General features: G+C 44.0%; 1 protein-coding gene across 5 annotated transcripts in view; it reads left to right on the top strand.

Annotated features, from left to right (window-relative positions):
• The window catches only part of KLHL29 (kelch like family member 29), a 571,650-nt gene that overhangs the window by 329,360 nt on the left and 219,042 nt on the right, over positions 1 to 23,248 (top strand). For all 5 annotated transcript variants that reach the window (XM_074947522.1, XM_074947521.1, XM_074947520.1 and 2 more), the window contains one exon: positions 17,378 to 17,519. In XM_074947522.1, the coding sequence (XP_074803623.1) occupies positions 17,378 to 17,519 (142 nt within the window). The remainder of the gene's footprint in view (positions 1 to 17,377; positions 17,520 to 23,248) is intronic.

Below are 23,248 nucleotides of genomic sequence, written 5' to 3'. Positions count from 1 at the left end.
TTCCTAGATACATTCCCTTCCCCTGTTCTGAAGCCTTCCTTTGCCTGAAGAGGCTTGGACATGGAGCCCCTTAGCAACCCATCCAACACTGCTCCCAGCTGTACCACGGGGGTTGTGGCAGAGTTTTGTGAGGTGGCACTCCTCTGTCTCTGCAGGGCTCTTAGCCCTCAATGATCTGTGAAAAAAAGACCCAGGTCAGGGATTTAAAATGAAAGCAAATTTTTATGTGATATTTGTACTTCGTTTAATTTCATAGTTATGAATCTTGTTGGCAGCTGCATTCTTGGCAGACTCAGGTCTCTCATAAATGCTTCTTGTTGGATGGTAGTTTCTTTGTGGGCTCTCAATTCATGCCCATTGCTGATGTCACAGCATTAGGTACAATTCTGTGTCATGATATGAGATTGCTGTGCCTCTCCTACAGTTATCATCATACACTCATTTCTTTTACCGTGTACTCCCCCGTCTCTTGCCTTATGCAGAGGTTGTAAGCTCTTTGAGTCTTTTTGTTATGTGTTTTTACAGAGTTTAGCACAATGGGTCCTTGATTCTCTGCACTCCCAAGGTGCTACCACAATATAAATTATAATAAATAATTTCAGCATTACCCATCAGTGTGATACCCAGCCTTTCCTTGTCATGTGTGAAGAACTGTTGTGAAACAAAAACAATTTCATTTAAAATGGCTGATATATTCTCTTACAGAGTGAGGGAAATTCTGGCATTACTGATCCAACAAATTCCCAGAAGTACAGACATGTTTCTTATTTTATACAGTGACTTCTACTTAATCTGATCCTTGGTTAACTAAATTCAGTTTCATTTGATTGGATCCTCAGTAACCAAATCATTTGTATTGTCTTTTCCATGGCATTTTGATCATTTCAGCTGTTAATTTGATCAGAATTGATTGAATCAGTCATTGAAAATGAATCAAATAATTTATCACATGAAGAATTAGAAAAACAGACATGTACCCAGGCTCTGTTTTAATTCTCCCCCACACCCACTTTTTTCCCCCTTTCTCCTACATCAGTACACGGGATGGGGGTTTCTTTTGTAGGAACTGGAGATAGACATTTTCATAGTACTCATGTTGCGGCCATACACATACATCCACTCCCTTTTGAAAGCTCAACCTTATGTATAAGTGCTATTTTGTCACCTCTTCGGTTTCATGTGTATGTGAAGTTGCTATAGGGGAGATAGGGCTTAGTCCTGTTCCCAATGACCTCAGTGGGATTCTGATGAATTTTAGGGGTATTGGGAGTTGGTCCATATTAAGCCAAGATGGTGTGGTGTTGTCAGTATATAAATGAGACACAGCTCTGTGTTTCATTCTAACAAGATGGATGTTCTAATGTGTGCTTTCAAAGTGGTTGCCGGTGGCTGGGATTGGGACTGGAAAATGTCAGCCTAGAATAGACAGTGGTGAAGTTGGTGGGTTGGGGCAGGGACCTTGATGATGCAAGAAGGATGGTTTCTGTCACTAGTTGTTGAGGGGGAAGGAGGTTATTCCATCCTTCATTCAGTAGGGTCACAATTTTCAGTGCTCTTTGGACTTTTTCTAATCCTAGTTGGCATTTGTGGCCAAGAGTGTCATTTTGATATTCAACTGATGAGACATTTTTATCCTTTCTTTCTAATCCCGGGATTATCATAGGAAACCAAGCCATAGTGACATCTAGATCAGATTATTACACAAGCTGTACCTGAGACTACATTTAGACCACTTAAAATGTACAGTAAGTGCAGTGTGCAGCTGCCTACCTCTTAGGTAGTATTATCCAAAAAGAATATGTTACCTGAGTTCTCCAGGAACTCCACTGGCTTCCTATCCACTTCTAAGTGCAATTCAAAGTATTGATTTTGATCTATAAATCCCAATATTTAGGTTTAGATCTGGCTGCCTGAGACACCACTCATCTCCTAATCAGTCACCACAGTAGATCATTGAGGTCATTTTCTGAACTCACAGTAACTGTCCATCGATTTAAGCATTTGGGGATTGTTGGTGGGTTGTCCCCAATGTAGGGCCCTTTATCACTGAAATTTGATTCCATCATTGCTGACGGTCTCTGATATTTAGAGGTCACTGAAAGGCTCCTCTTTTCTCTCCGCCCCCCCATCCACGTTGTCTTTGAGGTAGTGGGTTGTGTGTGGCAGTGTTCTCTTAGTGTTGTGGAATGTCCTTTTCATTGTTTTTGGCTTCTTGGAGAAAGAAATCACAACTGTTGTGTTTTTATTAAGTGTGATCAAATTTAATTTGAAGATAAATAATGAGAACGTTCAATAGCACTTACCATTGTCCTAACTCTGCTCCCACTGCTCTCAATGATAATTCTTCTCTCCTGGACTCCAGTGGCCACTAACAAGCACTTTTGAAAATCCCCCTTTACAGGAATTATATATAATGAATGTCGTTGAGTCCTGTGTCAAAGGAAATGAAAAGTAAAAAAAAAAAACACCTGAAAAAAGTTGTTACCTTTTAAAATTCTCCAATTTACTCTGGCAACCAACGACAAATGTTTCATAAAATGATGTCGTGAACACAAATGTATTGAGGAATCATCCGGTTCATATCTCAAAAATAAGAGGAATGAATTTGAATGAAAAAGTGGAAGGCACCTTAATACAACTTCAGCAGGCCTATTGGCAGTGCTAGTCACAGTAACACCATGACCTGTTTTAGTTACATTGTGTGGCTCTGGACAGCAAAGTATCAGAGAGACAAGGTAGGTGAGGTAATATATTTTATTGGACCAACTTCTGTTGACAAGCTTTTGAGCTTTCCCAGAGCTTTCAGGTTCTTCAGACCTGAAGAAGAGCTCTGTATAAGCATGAAAGCTTGCCTCTGGTCCAAAAAAGTTATTATCTCGCCTCCCTTGTTTCTCTAACATCTTGAGACCAACATGGCTACAACAACACTGCATGAAGCAAAGTGTGTGTAATAGCAGTGTGCTAGATTTATATTTCTTGGTATGCAGAGCTTTTGCCATAAATCTCTTAGAAGAATGAAGCTTGAGGCAGCTCAAGCATTTCTACCAATAGGAGAAGTCAGTTCTACAGAAAGAAAACATTTAGGGGAATTTGGCAGCTTCCTACTAGTAGGTTGGAGATGTGGAAACAAACCACACTTACCAGCCTCTTGTTTTGATGTAAGGCTACAATCCAGTAAAATTAACATGGTAATTCTGTATTCCGGAAACCCTATTTACCAGTAGTGTCTTATAAGTCAATCTAAATAACCATCCAAAGGCCCAATCCTGCATTGAACTACTTTCATGATTAAAGCTACATGACTGACTGTAAGCTGGATTGAGCTCTAAGACTTTATGCCTGCTTCGCAGATCCCTTTTGTGGAATGTTAACCTCTTTTCAGAAACCAACAGAGAAATTCAAGGGTAAGGGTATGTCTACACTTATAATGCTACAGCTGGAATGTTGAACCTGCACCGCTGGAGTGCTTCGGTGTAGACACTACAACGATGGGAAGGGTTTCCCCATCACTGTAGTTAATCCACCTGCCCAAGAGGCAGTAGCGAGGTTGATGGAAGAATTCTTCCATCATCCTTGCACTGTCTACACTGGGGGTTAGCTTAGCATAGCTACGTCTCTCAGGAGTGTGGCTTTTTCACACCCCGGAAAGATGTAACTATGTGGATGTAAGTTCCCAGTGTAGATCAGCCCTAAGAATGGTGTTTTGAACAGGTCTGTTGGAATCCTAAGGCCTGGTCTACACTAAAAAGTGAGGCCAACCCAGCTACACAGCTCAGGGGTTTGAAAAATTCACGCTATGTTGACAGAAGAATTCTTTTGGCAACCTAGTTACCACCTCTGGGGGACGTGGATTGCCTAAGCTCCCATCAGCATAGATAGTGTCTACACTGAAGCGCTACATCTGCAGCATTTCAAATGTAGACAAGCCTTCAAATGCATTTTCTTCAATCCAGCCAGAAGAGACATTTGTAATAAGAACTCTCCAGATATATGATTTTGGATGAGAAAAAAGTAGGAATATAATCTTAATATTTTTCTGTAAAAGATGATTGTCTTTTCTCTGTGTATCCCAGATGTTTAGCGTGATTGATGCAGTTCCAGCAAACAAGCAGTATTTTGGGTGTTATTGTGTATGCATGAAAAGGAATGGATTATTAAAGTGTATATTCTCTTTGACAAGTGCAGCTCTCTAATTCTGTTTTGCACCTCTTAATTTTAGTGGCCATATAACTCACCTTCAGAAGATGTTTTAATTGAACACTCATATTGAATTTGAGTATATTCTAATAAGTGGGGTTTCTTCCATGCCCTGTTAATGTATGATGTGATATTTGTTGGCCATAATGTACATGTCCCAGAGCTAAGTGTTTTATCCTTCAGGTGGATTTTTCTTAAAATGTAGACAGTAAATAAATTATTTTTTGGAAAGTCTTTGTTGTCCTACAAAAGAAAAGAGAATCAAAATTATAATATGAAAGGATTTTTGGTTGTTGATTTTTATTTACAGTTGCTCAGTGAGTTCAGAATTCACTATCCTTTAATTATGCATAGAGTTAACAATTTATTAATGGAAGACTATCAAAGCTGGATTTGTAATTCACTTTAGGCCATATTAATCCCTGGTTTAATAATTCTGTTGACGCTAATGGAGCTACATCAGGGATGAATTTGGCCCTATGAGTTTATATTGCTGCTTGCTGTAAAAAGTAAACATACAGTTTTCACACTGACTATTCTTTTGTTTGAGAGTTGACCAGATATACTAGATCCCACTTTTAGAAAAAGAATTCTCCGTTGTCCATTAAAGAAAGCTCTCCCGGGAACTGGATCAGATTATGGAAACTCGGGTGAACGTGCATAAGTGCTAGTTAGGAAGTGAAATTTAGGAAGAGACAAAATAGGCCCTTGACAATAGATATATTGATCAAGCCAGGTTAATAAATCAGCAATATCATGCAATACTATTCAACAAACCCACTCTTATATTTTTTTAATGTTCCTGCTGTGTAGGCAAGGAACATGCATTTTCCTGCCAAAGAGAGTGCACTACAATTGAAACACTGAATTCAGAAAGGTTTGAATGTAAAGGATTTGCATCTAGACCAACGAAAGGGAACACTGTAGAAACAATCTAATGCATTTATTGGAGTTTTAAGTGACATAGCTTTTCTTTTTAAAACACCCTTCTGTATTTCTCTAATGCTGTAATCCTTATTGATGGTGGCATAAAACAGAGTAAGGGGTTCAGGACAGCTGTTTAATTTCCAGCATGGTTCCTTGTTGGGCCATTCCAGGGTTGCTTTGCTGACTCGCTCAGAAGTCAACTGGTATGTTAATTTCATGCATGTGAGAATGTGCTCAGATGAGCGTGCTCCATTCTTACTCATTAAAAAAAAATATTTATGGTAAATTGAGGTTCCTCCCTCCGTTATAGCATGTGCAGAATCACAAAGAGCAAACTTATGCTGTGTACATGTTCTTCTGGGTGATGATTCACTGGCTTCTTATTATGAGAAATTTTTTGTATCTATATTTCATTAATTTAGATGAAGTTGTGCACATCCATGGTAGCAGAGCAGGAACTGCTTGAGCTGAAGCAGAGCTTGTCTGCATGAGTTTAGGCCAGTGTTGCACTGAGGTTCTGAACGTGCTGAGAAAACTTAGTTTCACAAGCTGGGCTTTGGACCCATATGCCAGCAGCATTCCTCCAGATTGGTGAACGTTAGTCGTCAAATATTTGATCCTCTGGTGATAGAGATTATCAAAACCTTCTTTAGGAAAGAGTGCCGTGACCCTTGTTCAAGAAACTTTGGTGCTCACTTCTAGGTGACTCTAGAACTTTTTCTATCTTCCATTTCTGGATAAGACAATGGAGAAGACTGTGGTGAGACAACCCACAGTATTTAAACACCTTGGATCTCCTTGATCTGTGTCAATATGGCTTCAGACCTATGTATGGCACTGAGACTTACTGAGACAGTGCTGCATCATAGTTGAATTGGCTTTAATGAGAAATGTAAGGTTGATGAGTTCTTCTCTCCACTCACGAACAAGTTCCCGAATGAGGTTTTATTGCAGGATAGCTCATTTTCTGCCTCTCCTGCACACTCATCATGTTTTAGATTTTTAATTCATTACACTAGATTTTTAATACATTTATTTCCCTTTTAAAATAGCACTATTTCCTCTCAATGGACCAGCTCAAAGGCCTTCTTAAAACACAAGAATGGCCATACTGGGTCAGACCAATGGTCCTTCTAGCCCAGTATCCTGTCTTCTGACAGGGGACAGTGCCAAATGCTACAGAGGGACCAAACAGAGCAGAGCAAATAATCAAGTGATCCACCCCCTGTTGTCAAGTCCCAGCTTCTGCAAGTTATATTTTAGGGACACCCAGAGCATGGAGTTGTGTCCCTGACCATTTTGGCTAATAGCCATTGATGGACCTCTCCTCCATGAACTTATGTAATTCTTTTTTGAACCCAGTTATGCTCTTGGTCTTCACCACATGCAATGAGATCCACAGTTGACTGTGTGTTGTGTGAAGAAGTACTTCCTTATATTTGTTTTCAACCTACTGCCTGTTAATTGCAGTAGTTCTTATGTTATGTGAAGGGGTGAATAACACTTCTTTATTAGCTGTCTCCACACCATTTATGATTTTAGAGACCTCTGCGATACCCCCCTTAATCGTCTCTTTTCTTAGCTGAACAGCCCCAGTCTTTTTCGTCTTTCTTGTGGAAGGTGTTCCATACCCCAAATAATTTTTGTTGCCCTTGTCTCTGTCCTTTTTCCAGTTTTAATTTATCTTTTTTGAGATGGGGCAACTGGAACGGCATACAGTATGCAAGGTGTAGGTGTACCATGGATTTATATAATGGTATTATATTATGTATCCCCTCCCTAATGGTTCCTAACATTCTGTTAGCTTTTTTGACTGCTGCTGCACACTGAGCAGATGTTTTCAGAGAACAGTCTACAATGACTCCAAGATCTCTTTCTTGGTGGTAACAGCTAATTTAGACCAATGTATAGTTGGGATTCTATTTTCCTATCTGCATTACTTTGCATTTATCAGCATTGAATTTCATCTGCCATTTTAGTTTAGATGGAGCCCATCCTTCCTGTAGAGGCTCCTCCTTTCCCAAAAGGTTCCCCAGTTACTAGGAAACTTAAATCCCTCTTCTGAACACCTCAGTTCTGCCTGTCTTACTGGCCCTGCACATGGAACCGTAAGCATTTCAAAGAATGGTACCATGCAGGTCCTGGACTTTAATCTCTTACCTAGTAGCCTAAATTTGGCCTCAAAGGTATCTCTCCTACCTTTCCCTATGTCACTGATACCTAGATGTACCATAACCATCAGCTCCACCTCAGCACATCACATAAGCCTGTCTAAATGTCTTGAGAGATCCCCAATCTTCGCACCCGACAGCCAATTTACCATGCTGTTCTCCCAGTCATCACAAACCCAACTATCTATATTTCTAGTCTTATCCCCCCTTACTATTACCTGTCCCTTCCTAATAACAGGGATGCCCTGCCTGAAGAGGTATTCTCACCATGAGAGGATACTATGACATCATCTGGAAGGAGGGTCCCAACTATGGGATTATTTCCCTCTGCTCCAGCTTGATGTTCTCCTTCCCCAAGACTTTGATCCTCCTCAAAAGCAGTGAGGTTGTCAGATGGTGAATGGACCTCGCTACTATGACCTGGTAAGTCTTATCTATGTACCCCTCCACCTTCCTTAGCTCCTCCAGTTCATCCACTCTAGTATCAAGAACTTGTACTTGGTCTCTGAGGGCCATGAGCTGCTTACACCGCATGTACGCATATGCTACCTGCCTACAGGACAGGTAATTTATACATGCTGCACTGGGTGCAATAAACTGGAAAGCCCCCATTCTGCTGCTGGACTTCTGCCGGACTTATTTTTTTGTTTGTTTGTCCTTTGTGTATGTTTTGTTTTTGTTTGGTTTGGGGGGAGCAAGTTTAGAGAATGTTTATTATCTGGCTCTCATGCTCCCTCTCTGAACTCCCTTGCAAAACTCCCATTTGCTGCTCCTTTTTGCTAGCTCATTTCCCTGTTTGCTAGCTGTCTTTGGTAGAGAGGTATTGGTTTCATTCTAAAAGATTGTGCATGCTTCCTTCCCAGTTGCTCAGCCACTGACCTGGACTCAGAAACAGAGTCAGGATCTTATCCCGTGATCTATGACAATTTACACCAGTTGAGGATCTGCCTCTGTGTATGTTAAATTTTATGCTGCCACAAGGTATCACTGAGGCCAAAAGTTTAGGACGATTCAAAAAAGGATTAGACATTTTTCCCCCAGGGCAGATTGGCAGAAGCCCTGGCGGTTTTTCGCCTTCCTCTGCAGCATGGGGCACAGGTCACGTACTGTAGGAGTCTCTGCACCTTGAAAGTCTTTAAACCATGATTTGAGGACTTCAGTAGCTCAGAGATAGGTTAGGGGTTTGTTAGAGGAGTTGGTGGGTGAGATTCCGTGGCCTGCGTTGTGCAGGAGGTCAGACTAGATGATCATAATGGTCCCTTCTGACCTTAAAGTCTATGATTTAAAGTCTATATGCATGCTGAAAATGCCTACTTTATACAATATTTAGGAATGAATACTACAATTTAGATTGTAAACTCTTTGGGATAGGACCCCATCCACTAGTGTTCTTTGTACAGCATCAGCACAGCAGGGCTCAACTCCTGATTAGGGCTTCGAGTTGCTGCTGGTTACAGCTAGTAATAACTAACTGTTTTAAGGGGAATTTACTCATGACATTGTAGCTGTTTTGATCCCTGATTACCTCTATGGGAGGGGATGTTTGCCTCTGTGCATTTGTCTGTCTGTGCCTTTTTATTTTCAGTGAGGGGAGAAAATAAAGTAGATTGCATATTGGATACATTATCTTGGTATTAAAGTGCCATTCCCAATCTCTTTTGGATAATTGGAACAGAGAATCGCCACTCTTCATCCATCACTTTAAATGAAGGCCATAGTAAAATAGCTTTGGCTGCTGGGAACCACAAATAAGAACATTTATCCATTTCAGTTCCCTTTTGCCCATGAAACTGTCTGAAGAGGTTTTAGCACTTTGAGCAGCAGCAGGAGGCATGTCAGCTGTTTTACAAGCCTCTTTGGGGGATTACTAAAGCGTACTGTAAGGACCTCCCAGGAAGTGTTTCATGTTCTTGGGTTTTTTTTTTTAAATTCAGCTGACATATTGTAAAGTGTGTTATTTGTATCATTTTATCTGGATTCTCACTGACCGTAAAGGTCTCATTGACCAAAAAACTAGGTGTCATTTCACTGTAGAGTTCTAAGCCATGTTACCTTAAGGTAACAAAGGCTACTCAAAGATAGGTTACACTGACAGCTACTAGTGACCTACTAAACCTTTGTAATCTGGGCTAAACAGGTGACTGTGGGGCAACTCTGCTCTCAGTTACCCTCATGAGAATCTGGAGTAATTCCATATCTTTCCATTCATCCTTTATATTTGTAATGGAATTAGTTTTCTTATAAATTGAGAGGGATTGTTTCTGAGTGTTTTTTGTTATTTATAGCCAGATAAAAGGGCTTCTGTCTTTATTTCTGTGGAGTAAGAACCAGTCTAATCCTAGTTTTGTATTCTCTGTATGTCTTCGAAGAATATAATCACTACAGTTTACTCTTTTGAAAGCTGCCTGTTTTAAAGGACTGGGGCATAGGCAATCTGGTCTAGCAGTCACAGCTGGGCTGGTGCCCACAAGTCAACGATGGACACGAGGTGGTAGTCACTGAGTAGGGGTCGGAGTAATCGCTAGGGCCAGGATCAATAAGCAAGTCGGGGTCAGAGTCAGGCATGGGTTGGAGATCAGAGGTAGTACCAAACTGAAATGAGGAGACAAGAGTCAGGCTGGGGTTGGAGACCAGAGATCAGAAAATGAGGTGAAGTCTGGAGTCGCAGCAGGCCAGGAGTCTGTGGGGTTGTCCAGACAACTTCATGAGGCATCCACTAGGGTTAAATAGTATGCGTGGACCAATCAGAGGGCCGCAGATTACTGTCACTATGGACGTTTTGGGCAATACATCCTGTAGCACCTAATCTCCACAGTGCTCCTTGGATGTGGCTCTGCATGACCTCATGATGGTGGTGTGGGAACATCAGCTGTCCCAGGCTCAACAGGACCAGGTTCTAGTACCATGGAGCCGGACACCAGCCAAATTTAAATGGGTGGTGGGTGAAGTGTGAGTGGGAAGATAATCTGTCTCCTGCGAGGTTTATAAGGTAACACACCACATCAGGATTTGATTAAGTTTTTAATGATAATCCAAGGAAACTGAGGAAACTGCTTTAGCAGAGGAAGGCTTTCCATCAATTTAGAGGTGAAAGTCGCTTTTATCATTTCATCAATCCCTTGAACCATCCATTTTTTAATTAGGCCTAAGAATTTACTTATCCTGACAGTGAAACCCATGCTACCATTTTTTTACTTAGAGGGTTACATTATTTTTCATACATTATCTTTCAAACAGATCCTGGTTGCATTTCAGAGATGCAGCTGATGCTGAAAGGCTCCAGCTTACATGTGGCCTATCTGGGAAAAATCAAACTTCTTTTTGTTACTCTTGATTAAAAGGAAAGCCCTTTATAAAAAAGAAAGGAGTACAAAAGAGAAAAATGCAAGGAACCAAACAAAGCCCCATAGAGTGATGGAATTCTTCAGCCAGTTGTTAGTAGGTCAGTAGTTGCTATAGCCACAAACTAGCCAGACTATTGTGCAAAGCAATATCAAGTTACCAACATTAAAGTATTGAAATTTACAACACCCATAGTAAGGAAATGAGATTTAGAGTAGTTAAGTGACTTGGTTAAGACCATGCAGAAAATCTGTAATAAAGCTAGGAGTAGAACACAGGTCTCCTGACTTCCAGTTGTGTGCCTTAAACACAGATCAGCCTTCCTCCCCATTGTCTGACTCTGTTGCATTCACTCAACTTGCAAGGTGTAAGATGCAGTTATATATGGTAGCTCATGGGTACTAGCTTATTTAATGAGTTTAACTCTAAGCTAAACAAGATTGCTTATTGACACTTCTGCGTCAGTGTGCTTGTGCACAGCACCACTCACATCATCAGCCATGGTGCATACTGCCCTCCAGGGGCAAGGGAAATGGGGAGAGAATTGCTTGGATGCATGAAACTATGAGTATAGGGCAATGGCACTGAATACTGGCACCATTTTCCCCAGGCAGCGGTGATTGGGGGCATCAAAGGCACAGAGAGCACACCTGCTGCTGGCATCCCAAAGCCACCCAGGCCTGTATGCTGCTAGCCTGTTTATTGCAATGGTGCCTGCCAAAGTTATTGCAGACTGGTGTGGGAAAGTGTTCTACCATGGAGGAAGATATACGGCTGCCACCCCCAGAAACCTTTGGGAAAGAATTGCAGAGTAGCACCATGAAAGTTTCATCGAGATCTCTCAGGAAGATTTAAGGGACATCCCTGTGTACATAAACAAACTGCTCTGCCCTGGCCCGCCTGCCTAACTCTAAAGGGGAATGAAAAGCAGATAATAATGCTACCTCTCTTTGTCGTACCACTACCTCTTCTAGTATGAGTAAATTAATGAAATGTCAATAGCTGTGTCCTGCTAAGTTGGGGGCGCCATCACTACATCATTGTAATGGGAAATGTATTTACATACTTACCTGAAGTTCCTCCCCTGCATTGGGCTTTCCCATGCTCGAATGCTGGGACTGATTGGACTGTGGTGGAGTCTCAAACAGGTCCTGGCTTACAGCATGGCTGGATCTTCTGGTCACCTGTCTCCCATCCTCTTCTTCCTCCTCCTTATCCCTTCCCAGGGGTCTGTGTCTTGGGCTCCTTGGAAGTATCCATGGTGGTCTGCAGGCTCCTGGTGGTGTCTCCTCCAAATATGGCATTCAGTTCTTTATAAAAGCAGCAGGTCTTCAGCTCAGCATCAGATTTATTGTTGGCCTCCTTGGCCTTCTGGTATGGCTGCTGCAGTTCTTCACTTTCACACAGCACAGCTGCTGATCCCTGTTGTACCCCTTCTCCTGCATCCCTCATCCAATCTGCTCATAGATGTCCACATTTCTATGGGTGGTGGTACCTGTGCCTGCACAGCCTATTCTCCCCTAAGGCCCAGGAGAGCCAATATCTCCTTTCTGCTCCAGGCAGGAGTGTGGCTGGAGTAAGTAGCCAGCATGGTCAGCTGGGCAGTCGCACACAACAGTGTAGAGCTGCTAGGTGTGCTCGCCAAGGTGAGCAATCAGGAAAAGGTATTTTAAAAATTCACAGGGTTTTTAGGGAGAGGGGGCCTTATGGTCTCCGTGACCTCTGGACAGTGGAGTTCACGATTGTGACAAAAGCGGTCAGTGTTCGGCATTGTAGGACAGCTGCTGGAAGACTGTTAGGGTCAACATAGGTAACGAACGCAGTGTCTACACGTGCACTGCATCAACCTCAGTACATTGACCATGGCTCAACACTATTTGGGGAGGTGGGGTTATTGTGCTGCCGTAATGGGGCACTTACATCAGTGGGAGACAAATTTAAGCGTAGACACATGCACAACTAGGTTGATGCAAGGCAGCTTACGTTGGCCTAACTGTAGTGTAGACTAGTCCTAAGCACCTTTATTTATACCACCATACATAAAGCTAGTTTCATTTGATGTTTAGCTGTATATCAAACTGATAAAAGCAGCAGGAAGTTCCAAACTAAAGCTAACAGACGCTCCAGAACTCACCTCTCTGCATTGAAACTGAAAATCAGTCGCCGTTCAGAGTGTTCACAATGTAGCAGGTTTCAGGTGCGGTGTAGCCCTCAGCTTACAATTTATATACCTTTTACAATGAAACTTCAACCAAAACAAAACAAAAAAGTGAAAAAACTCCTACTTAGATTGTGTGTGATTTACCTGTAATTAAGAACACAGAGTGAATGATACATATAAAGGGACACAGAAAATATACTGAGTATTGATTGAGTATTCTCTGTGATCTATTGTGTGTTTCAGCCATTTCTGAAATGCATGCTATTGATGAGGTGGGCGGTAATAGACCTTCTAGAGACATTCTTGGCTTTTCATATAAATAGGCATTTGGCAGTGTTTTAAAATGCATACCTGATAGAATTTTGTTTAGTGCATTTCACTTTTTTCATGTGTTCCTTGTTTAATTCCAACAAGCATCTGACATGAAAGCTAAAGATAAAAGTGTGACATAGTACAATTAGCTTCTGTGAAGTCTGCATAACACTAATGGAACACATCTCTTCCCTATGCACAACGAGCATAATGCAAGCCATTTTTTAGTCATTTGTGTTATACATGAGAAGCCTGAAATGAGTACTTTTGTGCCCCCACACACACATAACCAAAGTCCCTGTGTCTGATAATATTGGAAATAATTAATCTTTCCAAATATGCAAAACAGTAATTTCTGCAATTAAGTCAGAGACATGTAACACTTGTAATGTAAACCTTTGTACAGTAAGAAAAATAACCTGGAATTTAGAGCAGAGTCTAGAAATACAGTAAATATCAGGAAGTTTTGTAAGCTGCTTTCACCTTTGTCCATCTAGTATTGTCTAAATTATGCCTTATTAGGGCATGTTGTGATTTCAGACCAACAATTTGTAGCTGTTTCTGGTCAAATAAATACAAGCTTAAGAGTGCAGTTTGAAATCAATGTGCTGGACTTTTGCATTTAAATCCACTGAGCCGTTAAGAAACAGGATTTGTGAACAGGATTTGTGAAAATGCACTCTTGAAAAAGTTCTAATATCTTGCTAAGCAGAATAGATTTATTACTGTAGCAAACCAGCAGGGTTCTTCCCATTGTGGTCATGCTTTTGTTTCCTTTGGCCTAAGTAAGTGTCTTTCCTACATTTCATAGTTATAATTAGAAATAGGCTTGAGCTATGGAGTTTGGGTCCAGATGCAAATGCAGATTTTCCTAAATTTCAGGTGTGTTTGGATTTAGTGCTGTGGTTTGATCTGCTGGAGAGACCGCCTTAAGCTGTGAAGTTTGGGGCTGAATTTTCCCAGTGTTTGGTAGGGGATTGGACCTAGTACTCTATTTTCAACCCACTTCTGGATATACTGTGTGGGTTCTGCTACAGTTATGGCATAAGTGTGGCCCTGTATCCTTCAGGATGCTGATATAATTTCATCTGCCTTTAGATCTACTCCACTATTTATTGTAAAACAATTTTAGAGGTGTAAGGATGTGACAAAAGTTGGTGTGATAAGGTCTGATGGTTACTTCATTACGTTCTGCACCTCTTGATGATGTTATTACAGTTAATTTTTTTAAATGGTTTATAAACACTTCAGCCAGCCCCAGTACTTACAACAAAGAAGCACAGCACACAGCTGCCAAAATTAAAATAGGAGCACTTAGAAAGATGCCACAGATGGATTGTGTCATATATGGGGGTTGAATATGAATGCTGAGTTCCTTCTGGAAAAGGTCTTGCCTCCTACCCTCTGTTGATTATATATTGCATTTGCTGATATAGAACATAGTTGTGGTATAAATATAAAAGGTACAGGAGAATGAATCCCACCCAATTTACTGGCAGGGAACAACAGTGTTGCATTTCTTCTACCCCCAGTTTTCAGGCCTGAGGAGGGCAGGACGGCAGTGCTTGGTGTGGTATGCCGCAGTGCTCCATCACCTGTGTAGAGTGGCTTGGCAGCAGTTGAGTGGTGCAGCTGTTGAGCGGCACAACTGCACACAGAGAAACGTGTCTGGAGAACAGCTGGTCAAAAAAAAGAAAAAAAAACCCACACATTTTTTCCCCCTGTGAAAAATTTCTAACAGATTTTCATTTTAAATTTTTCACTTGAGATTTTTCACAGGCAAATTTCCAAACTGAAAAATGTTCAAAATTCTGATTGTCCCCCCCCTCCTTTTTTTGCCATTGAATTACAGTATAATAGAATTAATGCTATCTAAAGGGTTTTTTTCCCTCACTTTTTCCTCTTTCTCTTTGTTATTTCCTCCTGTTGACATTTTCCAAAGTCAAAAATGTTTTGAAAAGTTACAGAAGGAAAAAAATGTGAAAAAAACCAACAAAACCAAAGCTTGGGCGTTATTCATTTTATTGCGCTTTGTGGGAATAATGGGGAAGGCAGAAGGTGGGGAAAGTGGTAAAAACAAAAAATTGAAAATGTAATTACTGATTGGCGGGGGAGGGGGGGAATTCAATTAGAAACCAAATCTTCATCACTTCCCATAAAAAATCATCAAAAGTGACATTTTCATAGGAAAAAAGTACAGTTTTAACTAAAAAATGTTTCTCTGGAGGAGGAGTGTTGATGTAGCCATATCGGTCCCAGGGTATTAGAGAGACAAGGTGGGTGAGGTAGTATCTTTTATTGGACCAACTTCTGTTGGTGAGAGAGACAAGCTTTCAAGTTTATACAGAGATCTAATTCAGGTGAGCTCTCTCACCAACAGAAATTGATCAAGTAAAAAATACTACCTCACCCCCCCGTCTCTCTCATGGAGCCTCTACCAGCTATACTGTGCTAGCAGCTGACCACCAGGGAGAGCAGCACAGGGAAGGCTGTTTCCCTTCAGGCAGACTCAGGGGAGGGAGAGGTTCTGGCTACCGGGCCTAGCTCTCCCCACTGCTCTAGGAGAAAGAAGGAGAACCCCTGGCACCTTCTAAAGCTTGAGGGAGAAAGGTGCTATTGGTGAGGGGCTGGAGATTAAGAGGAAGCAGAGCCTAGAGGTGAAATGAGGGAGTCAGAGGGGTTTGGGGTGAAAACAGGGAGAAACGTTAGCTAGAAAGATGGGGGACAGAGGTAGGGTGACCATATATCCGAAAGAGAAAACAGGACACCATGGGGGCTAGTCCGAGTGCCTGCCCCCCACTCATGAGAGGTTGCTGCTCTCCCGACCCCCCCCCCACACACACACAAAAGGCTGGGGCTGGCGTCACTGCTCACTCAAGTCCTGCCTGCCCCCGCCAGAGCCTTGCTTCCCCTACCTGTGCAGGGCTGGCATTGCCACTCCCCCCGCCCCCCACTGATCAAGCTGGCAAGAGCAAATGTGACAAATGCCCACTTTTGCCAAAAAAATCAGGGCAGCCAGGACAGGGTTTAAAAAAGGGACTGTCCTGGCCAAAACAGGACATATGATCACCCTAGGCAGAGGGACACTCAGAGGTAGGGGGGCTAGTGAGAAATCTGATCGATTTGGAGTGGAAGGGGAACTACCGATGGACTTGGTGGAGACGCAGATGTATTTTGAGGGGCTGGAGACAGGGGAGTTGATGGGTCTGATAGAGGGGAATTGAGGTTCTGCGGACGTCAAAGGGATTTGCAGTTCTGACAGAACTTGCAACTGGGACAGCAGCACCAAGAGCATTTATAGAGCCAGCTTCTTTGTCCCTCAGTTCTGGGGCCAAATTACTCCTCTGAACATAGGGCAACAAGTGGTCAACCTGGCAGACAGGGCTTATATACTTGAGGGCTCTAAATATTGTTTCCTCAATGCTCAATCACTGACTAATCGGCAGCTTGTTCCATTTGTTTTTTGGTTGCTAGTACCAATAAACACTTTTAATCCCCCAGCAATGAAATAGGCTGCAGTTCTAGAAAAACTGGACCTGCTGGAGCACTCAAAGGCGTCTTTTCAGTAAGATCATGAGTTGTTTGGGAAGAACCAATGGGTGCCTAGCTGAACATTTAATCCTGTATGATTGTTTACATGATTGTCATTCTGATTATGCCCCCCTCCATGATTAGTGAGCCTTGCTCCTTTCAGTACTTTACAGTTATGTTAACAGCTCTGAAGAACTGCCAGCGTAGCCACTTTAGCAGCAGACAAGTTACACTGTGCTTTTTTTATTATTATTAGTGTTCAATTTTAGGGGTTGCCAGACACTAAATACTAAGTCTTCTCTTTACAGGGCGACGGTAATTTGTCCTACAGTTGTAAAGTAGCTCTTTTTTTTTCCTCCCGCATCCTGCTAAACAAAAACTCACTTTTTTTAAAAAGACCGAGCAAACAGAAAATGGTTCCATTTTTTATATAAACTGTGATTATATGAACAGATATTATCAAGGTTAAAAAAAAGAATGCAGAGCAATTTATTTCTGAAAATCCTGAGTTTTTTTTGTTAATGATGGTTCTGTTAAATTTTTCCAGAAATATTTTTTCAAATGCTATTCGTATTGAGGTACCGACATTTAGTGCAAGTCTGTGTAAAAATGATATTTAAAGATCTTAAGCTATATTCTTGTGCTACAACAATAAATGCTGCTAGCTTTCAGGTACAATTATTATTCTGTTTATTCTTAACATTTTTGTTCCATGTATTCTCTCTCTTTCTGGTAGACGCCTTGCATTTCCAAGAGTGAAAATCAGCCTCAAGGACTTGCAACTAGTGTTAGGTGGGGACAGACACCCATCAATCAGTCTACACCCTGGGACACAGATGAACCACCCTCTAAACAGATGAGGGAGAATGAAAACCCAGGTATGTTTTCAATCTTATTTGTAATTCTACAAGGGAAAATAGTTCAAAGCGAATTCAATACACTATCTCCAATTACCTCTCTAAATTAGACTTTATTGTAAGTCCTTTATATATATATCGTGTGGCGAAGTACCTTGTTCTCCTCAGCAGACTCAGTCCTTTTTAGCCTTGGAGACACCAGCTTGGGCAAGGCAAATCCTTACAGGTAGCACAGGGTCCGGTTATTCCTTTCCCTGATCAGTCCCTTGTGTTTGTTTCCCTTCCCTTCTGGGGCGGGGGAGTGTAGCCTCCCTTCCTTGAAGGGTTCGGTGTCTTGCTGCCCTTAGCCTACTGGCAGCTTCCCTCCTTCTCTCACTCTCTCCTCCTCTCCTTCCACGCCGGGGAGGGTTTAAAAAGGTCGCCACCAGTTAGAGCCAGCTGAACCTAATTAGCTCCCTAGCAACCCCTTTTCCAGCTGAACCTTATTTCCTGGTGGTTGTCTCCTCAGTGGACAGGGAGAAGCTTTTTAATCCCCTGGGACTAATTACTACCCCTCCCTCTTTTGTAGCTGTTTGTCATAGGTTTACCACATACCTCCCCTCCCCCGCTCAACACTACGGGGTTGGGCTACTTGGGTCGGAAAGCAGTGCACTCTCGATAGGCCATCCACATTGCCATGTCGGATTCCAGACCTATGTTGTATTGTGAAGTGGAAGGGTTGAAGCGACAGGAACCATCTCGTTACTATCGCATTTTTGTCTTTGTTTTGGTGCATCTACTGCAGAGGGGCATGGTCCGTGACAAGAGTAAACCTCTGTCCTAGTAGATAGTAGCGTAGGCTTTCTATGGCCCATTTTACCGCCAAGCATTTCTTTTCCACTACGGCGTACTTCCGTTCCCTAGGCAGGAGCTTCCTACTGAGGAAGAAGATGGGGTGTTCGTCATCCCCGACCATTTGCGAAAGTACCGCCCCCAACCCTACTTCAGAGGCGTCGGTTTGCAGGATAAACTCCTTCCCTCAGTCTGGGGCTACAAGTACGGGGTCTGTGCACAGGGCTGTCTTCAGATCCGCAAAAGCGCCTTCAGCCGCGGTATACCAACTTATTATGTCTGGGCCCCTAGCTTTTCTTAGGTCCGTTAATGGGCATGCCCTGGTGGCGAAGTGGGGAATGAACCGTCTATAGTACCCCACTAGTCCCAAGAAGGCTCAGACTTGTTTTTTCCGGAGGGGTCGGGGCCACTTCTGTATAGCTTCTAACTTGTTGAGTTGGGGCTTCACCATGCCCCTCCCCACTATATACCCGAGGTACTTGGCCTCAGCTAACCCAATCGAACATTTGGAGGGATTCGCCATCAGCCCCGCCTTCCACAGGGTGTCCAGGACTGCTTCCACCTTCTCCAAGTGCATCTCCCAGTTGGGGCTATATATAATGACATCATTGAGATAGGCTTCCGCATACTTGCCATGGGGTCGCAACAGTTTGTCCATGAGCCGTTGAAACGTAGCAGGAGTGCCAGGCAACCCAAAGGGGAGGACGGTGTACTGATACAGACCTTCTGAAGTTGCAAAGGCCATCTTTTTTTTGTCAGCCTTGGCCAGTGGGATCTGCCAATAGCCCTTGGTCAGGTCAAGGGTAGACATAAACCATGCTTTTTCCAGTCTGTCAATTAGCTCATCTATCCGGGGTATAGGGTGCGCATCAAATTGGGATACCTCATTCAACTTGCGGAAGTTGTTGCAGAACCTCATACTGCCGTCTGGCTTAGGCACTAGTACCACGGGACTTGACCATTGGCTATGAGATTCTTCATTGACTCCTAAGGTCAGCATTTTCTGGACCTCTGTCCTGATCTCTTCTCTTTTGGCCTCCGGGATCCGGTATGGCTTGATGTTCACTTTCACTCCAGGCTCTGTGAGGATATGGTGGTGAACCTCAGTAGTCCTGCCTGGCTTTTCCGAGAACACATCCTGGTTGCGTTTGATCAGGCTGATCACTTCCGATCGTTGTTCCGGAGTCAACTCCGGAGACATCCCCACCTGGTTGGGCTGGTTACTTTTAGGGGATGGCGCCCCCAGTGTAACCACTGGAACTTCTCTATCCCGCCAAGGTTTCAGCAGATATATACAGTAGATCTGCTCCAGCTTCCGGCAGCACGGCTGTCGGACCTTATAGTTGACTTCTTCTATAGCTTCCATTATTTTGTATGGTCCCTGCCACCCGGCCAGGAGCTTGCTCTCCGCCGTGGGTATGAGCACCATTACCCGGTCTCCCACCTGGAACTTCCAGGTTGCTGCTTGGCAATTATAGTATGTCTGTTGTGCCTCTTGTGCCTTCTCCATGTGTTCGTGTACAAGGGGGGCGACTTGGGCTATCCTGTCTTTCATCTGTAACACATGTTCAACGACGTTTCTCCCTGGGTTCGGCTGTTCTTCCCAGCCTTCTTTAGCCAGGTCCAGTATGCCCCTGGGGTGGCGACCGTATAACAGCTCGAAGGGGGAGAATCCCGTGGAAGCCTGGGGTACTTCCCGTATGGAACAGCAAGTAGGGCAGCAGAGCGTCCCACTCTTTGCCATCGTGACTAACCACTTTCCACAACATGTTCTTCAATGTCCTATTGAAGCGTTCGACAAGACCATCGGTCTGGGGATGGTAGACCAATGTCCTGAGAGTCTGTATGTGGAGCATTGTACATAGGTCATTCATCAGCTTAGACACAAAGGGGGTCCCTTGGTCCCGTCAGGATCTCCTTGGGTATCCCTACTCTGGAAAAAATCTGGAATAATTCTTTGGCTATGGTCTTGGTTAGGGCATTCCGCAGGGGTACGGCCTCGGGGTATTGGGTGGCATAATCTAATATTACCAGAATGTACTGGTGGCCCCTGGCTGACTTCTTCAATGGCCCTACAAGGTCCATAGCTATTTGCTCAAATGGGGTCTCAATAATTGGTAGAGGTACCAAAGGGGCCCTTAAGTGTGGTCGGGGCCCATGTATCTGGCGTTCCGGACAGGACGTACAATATCGTCAGACCGCCACATAAATGCCAGGCCAAAAAAACCTCTGCAGGATCCAATCAAGGTCTTATCGACCCCTAGGTGGCCCCGCAAAAAATGGCTGTGGGCCAGATCCATCACACCCCTCTGATGCTTCTGAGGGACCAAGAGTTGTTCTACAACTTGCTCTTGGACCCAGACTACTCTGTATAGCAGATCGTTCTTAATCACATAACATGGCCTTGGGCCCTTAACTCTCTCCTCCATAGGGACCCCATTTAGCTCGACTAATTCTTTATGAATATTGTTGTATATTGGATCATTGGCCTGATCCTGACCAAAACTCCTGAGTGCAATCCCCCTTTGTCTAGACTCAGGGAGGTCGACCACTGTCTCCCCTTCAGGGAAAGCCCCTGGGGAACCAGGTTCGGCAATAGGTTTGTTGATCGCCGGCCCAGTCCCGCTGTTGGTTGAGCCACCTCTTTCCCCTACAAGTGTAGACTTCTGGTATTGGGTCAGGATCTTCGTCCCCCTCCTTTTATCTTCCCTCCATTCCCTCCAAGTCTTCCGGGGCTTCCCCGGCGGGGAGAACAAATCCTGGTCAAATTCATGGAAGGCCGGGGAGGGGGGAGGAGAGGGTTAACTAGCGGGGCCACCCCCTGGGTCCCGGAGTCATTATTTTCTTCTACCTTTTCCCGGGGAGTAGGCTATCAAATCCTGGGAAGTCTCGTCCAATAAGGACAGGGTAGGGGAGTTTCGGAACTACTCCCACCGTCACCTTAGTGGGATTTCCGTGAACTTCTATTTTTACGGGGATGGTTGGGTAATAGTTGACATCCCCATGCACAGAGGATATCCCTGAGCGCTTGGCCCGGGATATTTGGTCCTTCCCTACCAGCTTCCCCGAGACCAACGTGATCGCACTCCCTGAGTCGACTAACGTGGTGGTCTCTATACCATTCATCTTAATGGGTCTAGTGTATCTATGAGGGACCATCGCAACCCCGACTAGTCTTATTAGATCACATGGTCCCCCTGTATCTCCCAATTCGCATTGCATGGGCTCTTCTAGATTCAGGCATTGGGCAGTGGTATGCCCTAATTTGCCACAGGCGTAACATCGGTACCCCGCTCAGGGTGCCCCCTATCTTTCGGGCTGCTGGGCTTTATCCCCCGAGTCTTTCTCCCCCAGTCCTCAAGTCTCTCTGGGACCTCCGGCTGCTCTTCCTCCTCCTTCCTCCCTTCCATTGTCCGGCCTGGTGCTAGGGCAAACCGGGGCCTCGACGCGGAGACTTGTCTCCAATTCTGGCACCTTCCTTCCCCGGTGATCCAAGAAAGTTCTTGGCCTGCTAAGTGCCTCTCTACGAGGGTAACTAGTTCATCATAGGAGGAGGGATCATTTTGACGGACCCATCCTCGTATGTCCGGCGGCAACCCCCTCATGTACCTGTCCAACACTAGGATTTCCACTACCTTGTCCGGCCCATGGGTCTTGGGGCGGAGCCACTTCCGGGCGAGATGGACTAAGTCAAAAAGATGGGACCTTGGCGCTTTGTTGTCCTGGTATCTCCACTCGTGGAAGCGCTGGGTCCTTATGGCCGGTGTCACACCTGACCTTGCCAGGATTTCCGCCTTCAACTGGGGGAAAACTATAGCTGCTTCCATGGTCATGTCGAAATAGGCCTTCTGGGCCTCCCCATACAGAAATGGAGCCAGAATCCCTGCCCACTGGTCTTGGGGCCAGGCCTCCCGAAGTGCCTTCTCTCGAACGCGAGGAGATATGCTTCTATATCGTTGTCTGTTGTCATCTTCTGTAAATAGTTGCTTGCCCGCAGCAGCCGGGTCCCTTGGGGTCCGTGTGTCAGAGCTTTCAACTGGTTCACTACTTCAGTCAGGATGGCTCGATTGTGGGCCACCTGGTTCATCAGTAATTAGTTCGTCTCCTGTTGGACATGTACTGCCTCTTGCTGGGTTGCCATCTGTACCCTGGTAGCTCCTTGTTGGGCCGCAGTGGCCTGTATCAATGCCTTCACTACATCCTCCATTTTTTTTTAAACCTGCCCTGAGTTGGCTTGCCACCGAGCCTTACTCACTCACTCACTATCCCACTTCCGACACCACGTGTGGCTAAGTACCTTGTTCTCCTCAGCAGACTCAGTCCTTTTTAGCCTTGGAGACACCAGCTTGGGCAAGGCAAATCCTTACAGGTAGCACAGGGTCCGGTTATTCCTTTCCCTGATCAGTCCCTTGTGTTTGTTTTCCTTCCCTTCTGGGGCGGGGGAGTGTAGCCTCCCTTCCTCGAAGGGTTCGATGTCTTGCTTCCCTTAGCCTACTGGCAGCTTCCCTCCTTCTCTCACTCTCTCCTCCTCTCCTTCCACGCTGGGGAGGGTTTAAAAAGGTCTCCACCAGTTGGAGCCAGCTGAACCTAATTAGCTCCCTAGCAACCCCTTTTCCAGCTGAACCTTATTTCCCGGTGGTTATCTCCTCATTGGACAGGGAGAAGCTTTTTAATCCCTTAGGACTAATTACTACCCTCTCCCTTTTTTGTAGCTGTTTGTCCTGCGTTTACCACTATCTATATATATACTGCAGCTGGATTTTTCTCTCTCATTGTAAAGACCCCCTCAAGTTTCTTATACACCAGGGCTAATAGAAATGTATTAAGATGTCTGCAAGTTCATTATTGTGTTTTTCCCCTTCTCGGTTTTTGCCAGAGTAAAAGGCACTGGATAGTATTTTAAGATCCCTTTTATGTCC

The sequence above is a fragment of the Natator depressus genome, chromosome 3 (genome assembly GCF_965152275.1).
Source record: "Natator depressus isolate rNatDep1 chromosome 3, rNatDep2.hap1, whole genome shotgun sequence".
NCBI lineage: Eukaryota > Metazoa > Chordata > Testudines > Cheloniidae > Natator > Natator depressus.
The sequence above is the reverse complement of the archived record's forward strand: the minus strand, read 5'-3'. Positions and strand labels throughout refer to the sequence as shown.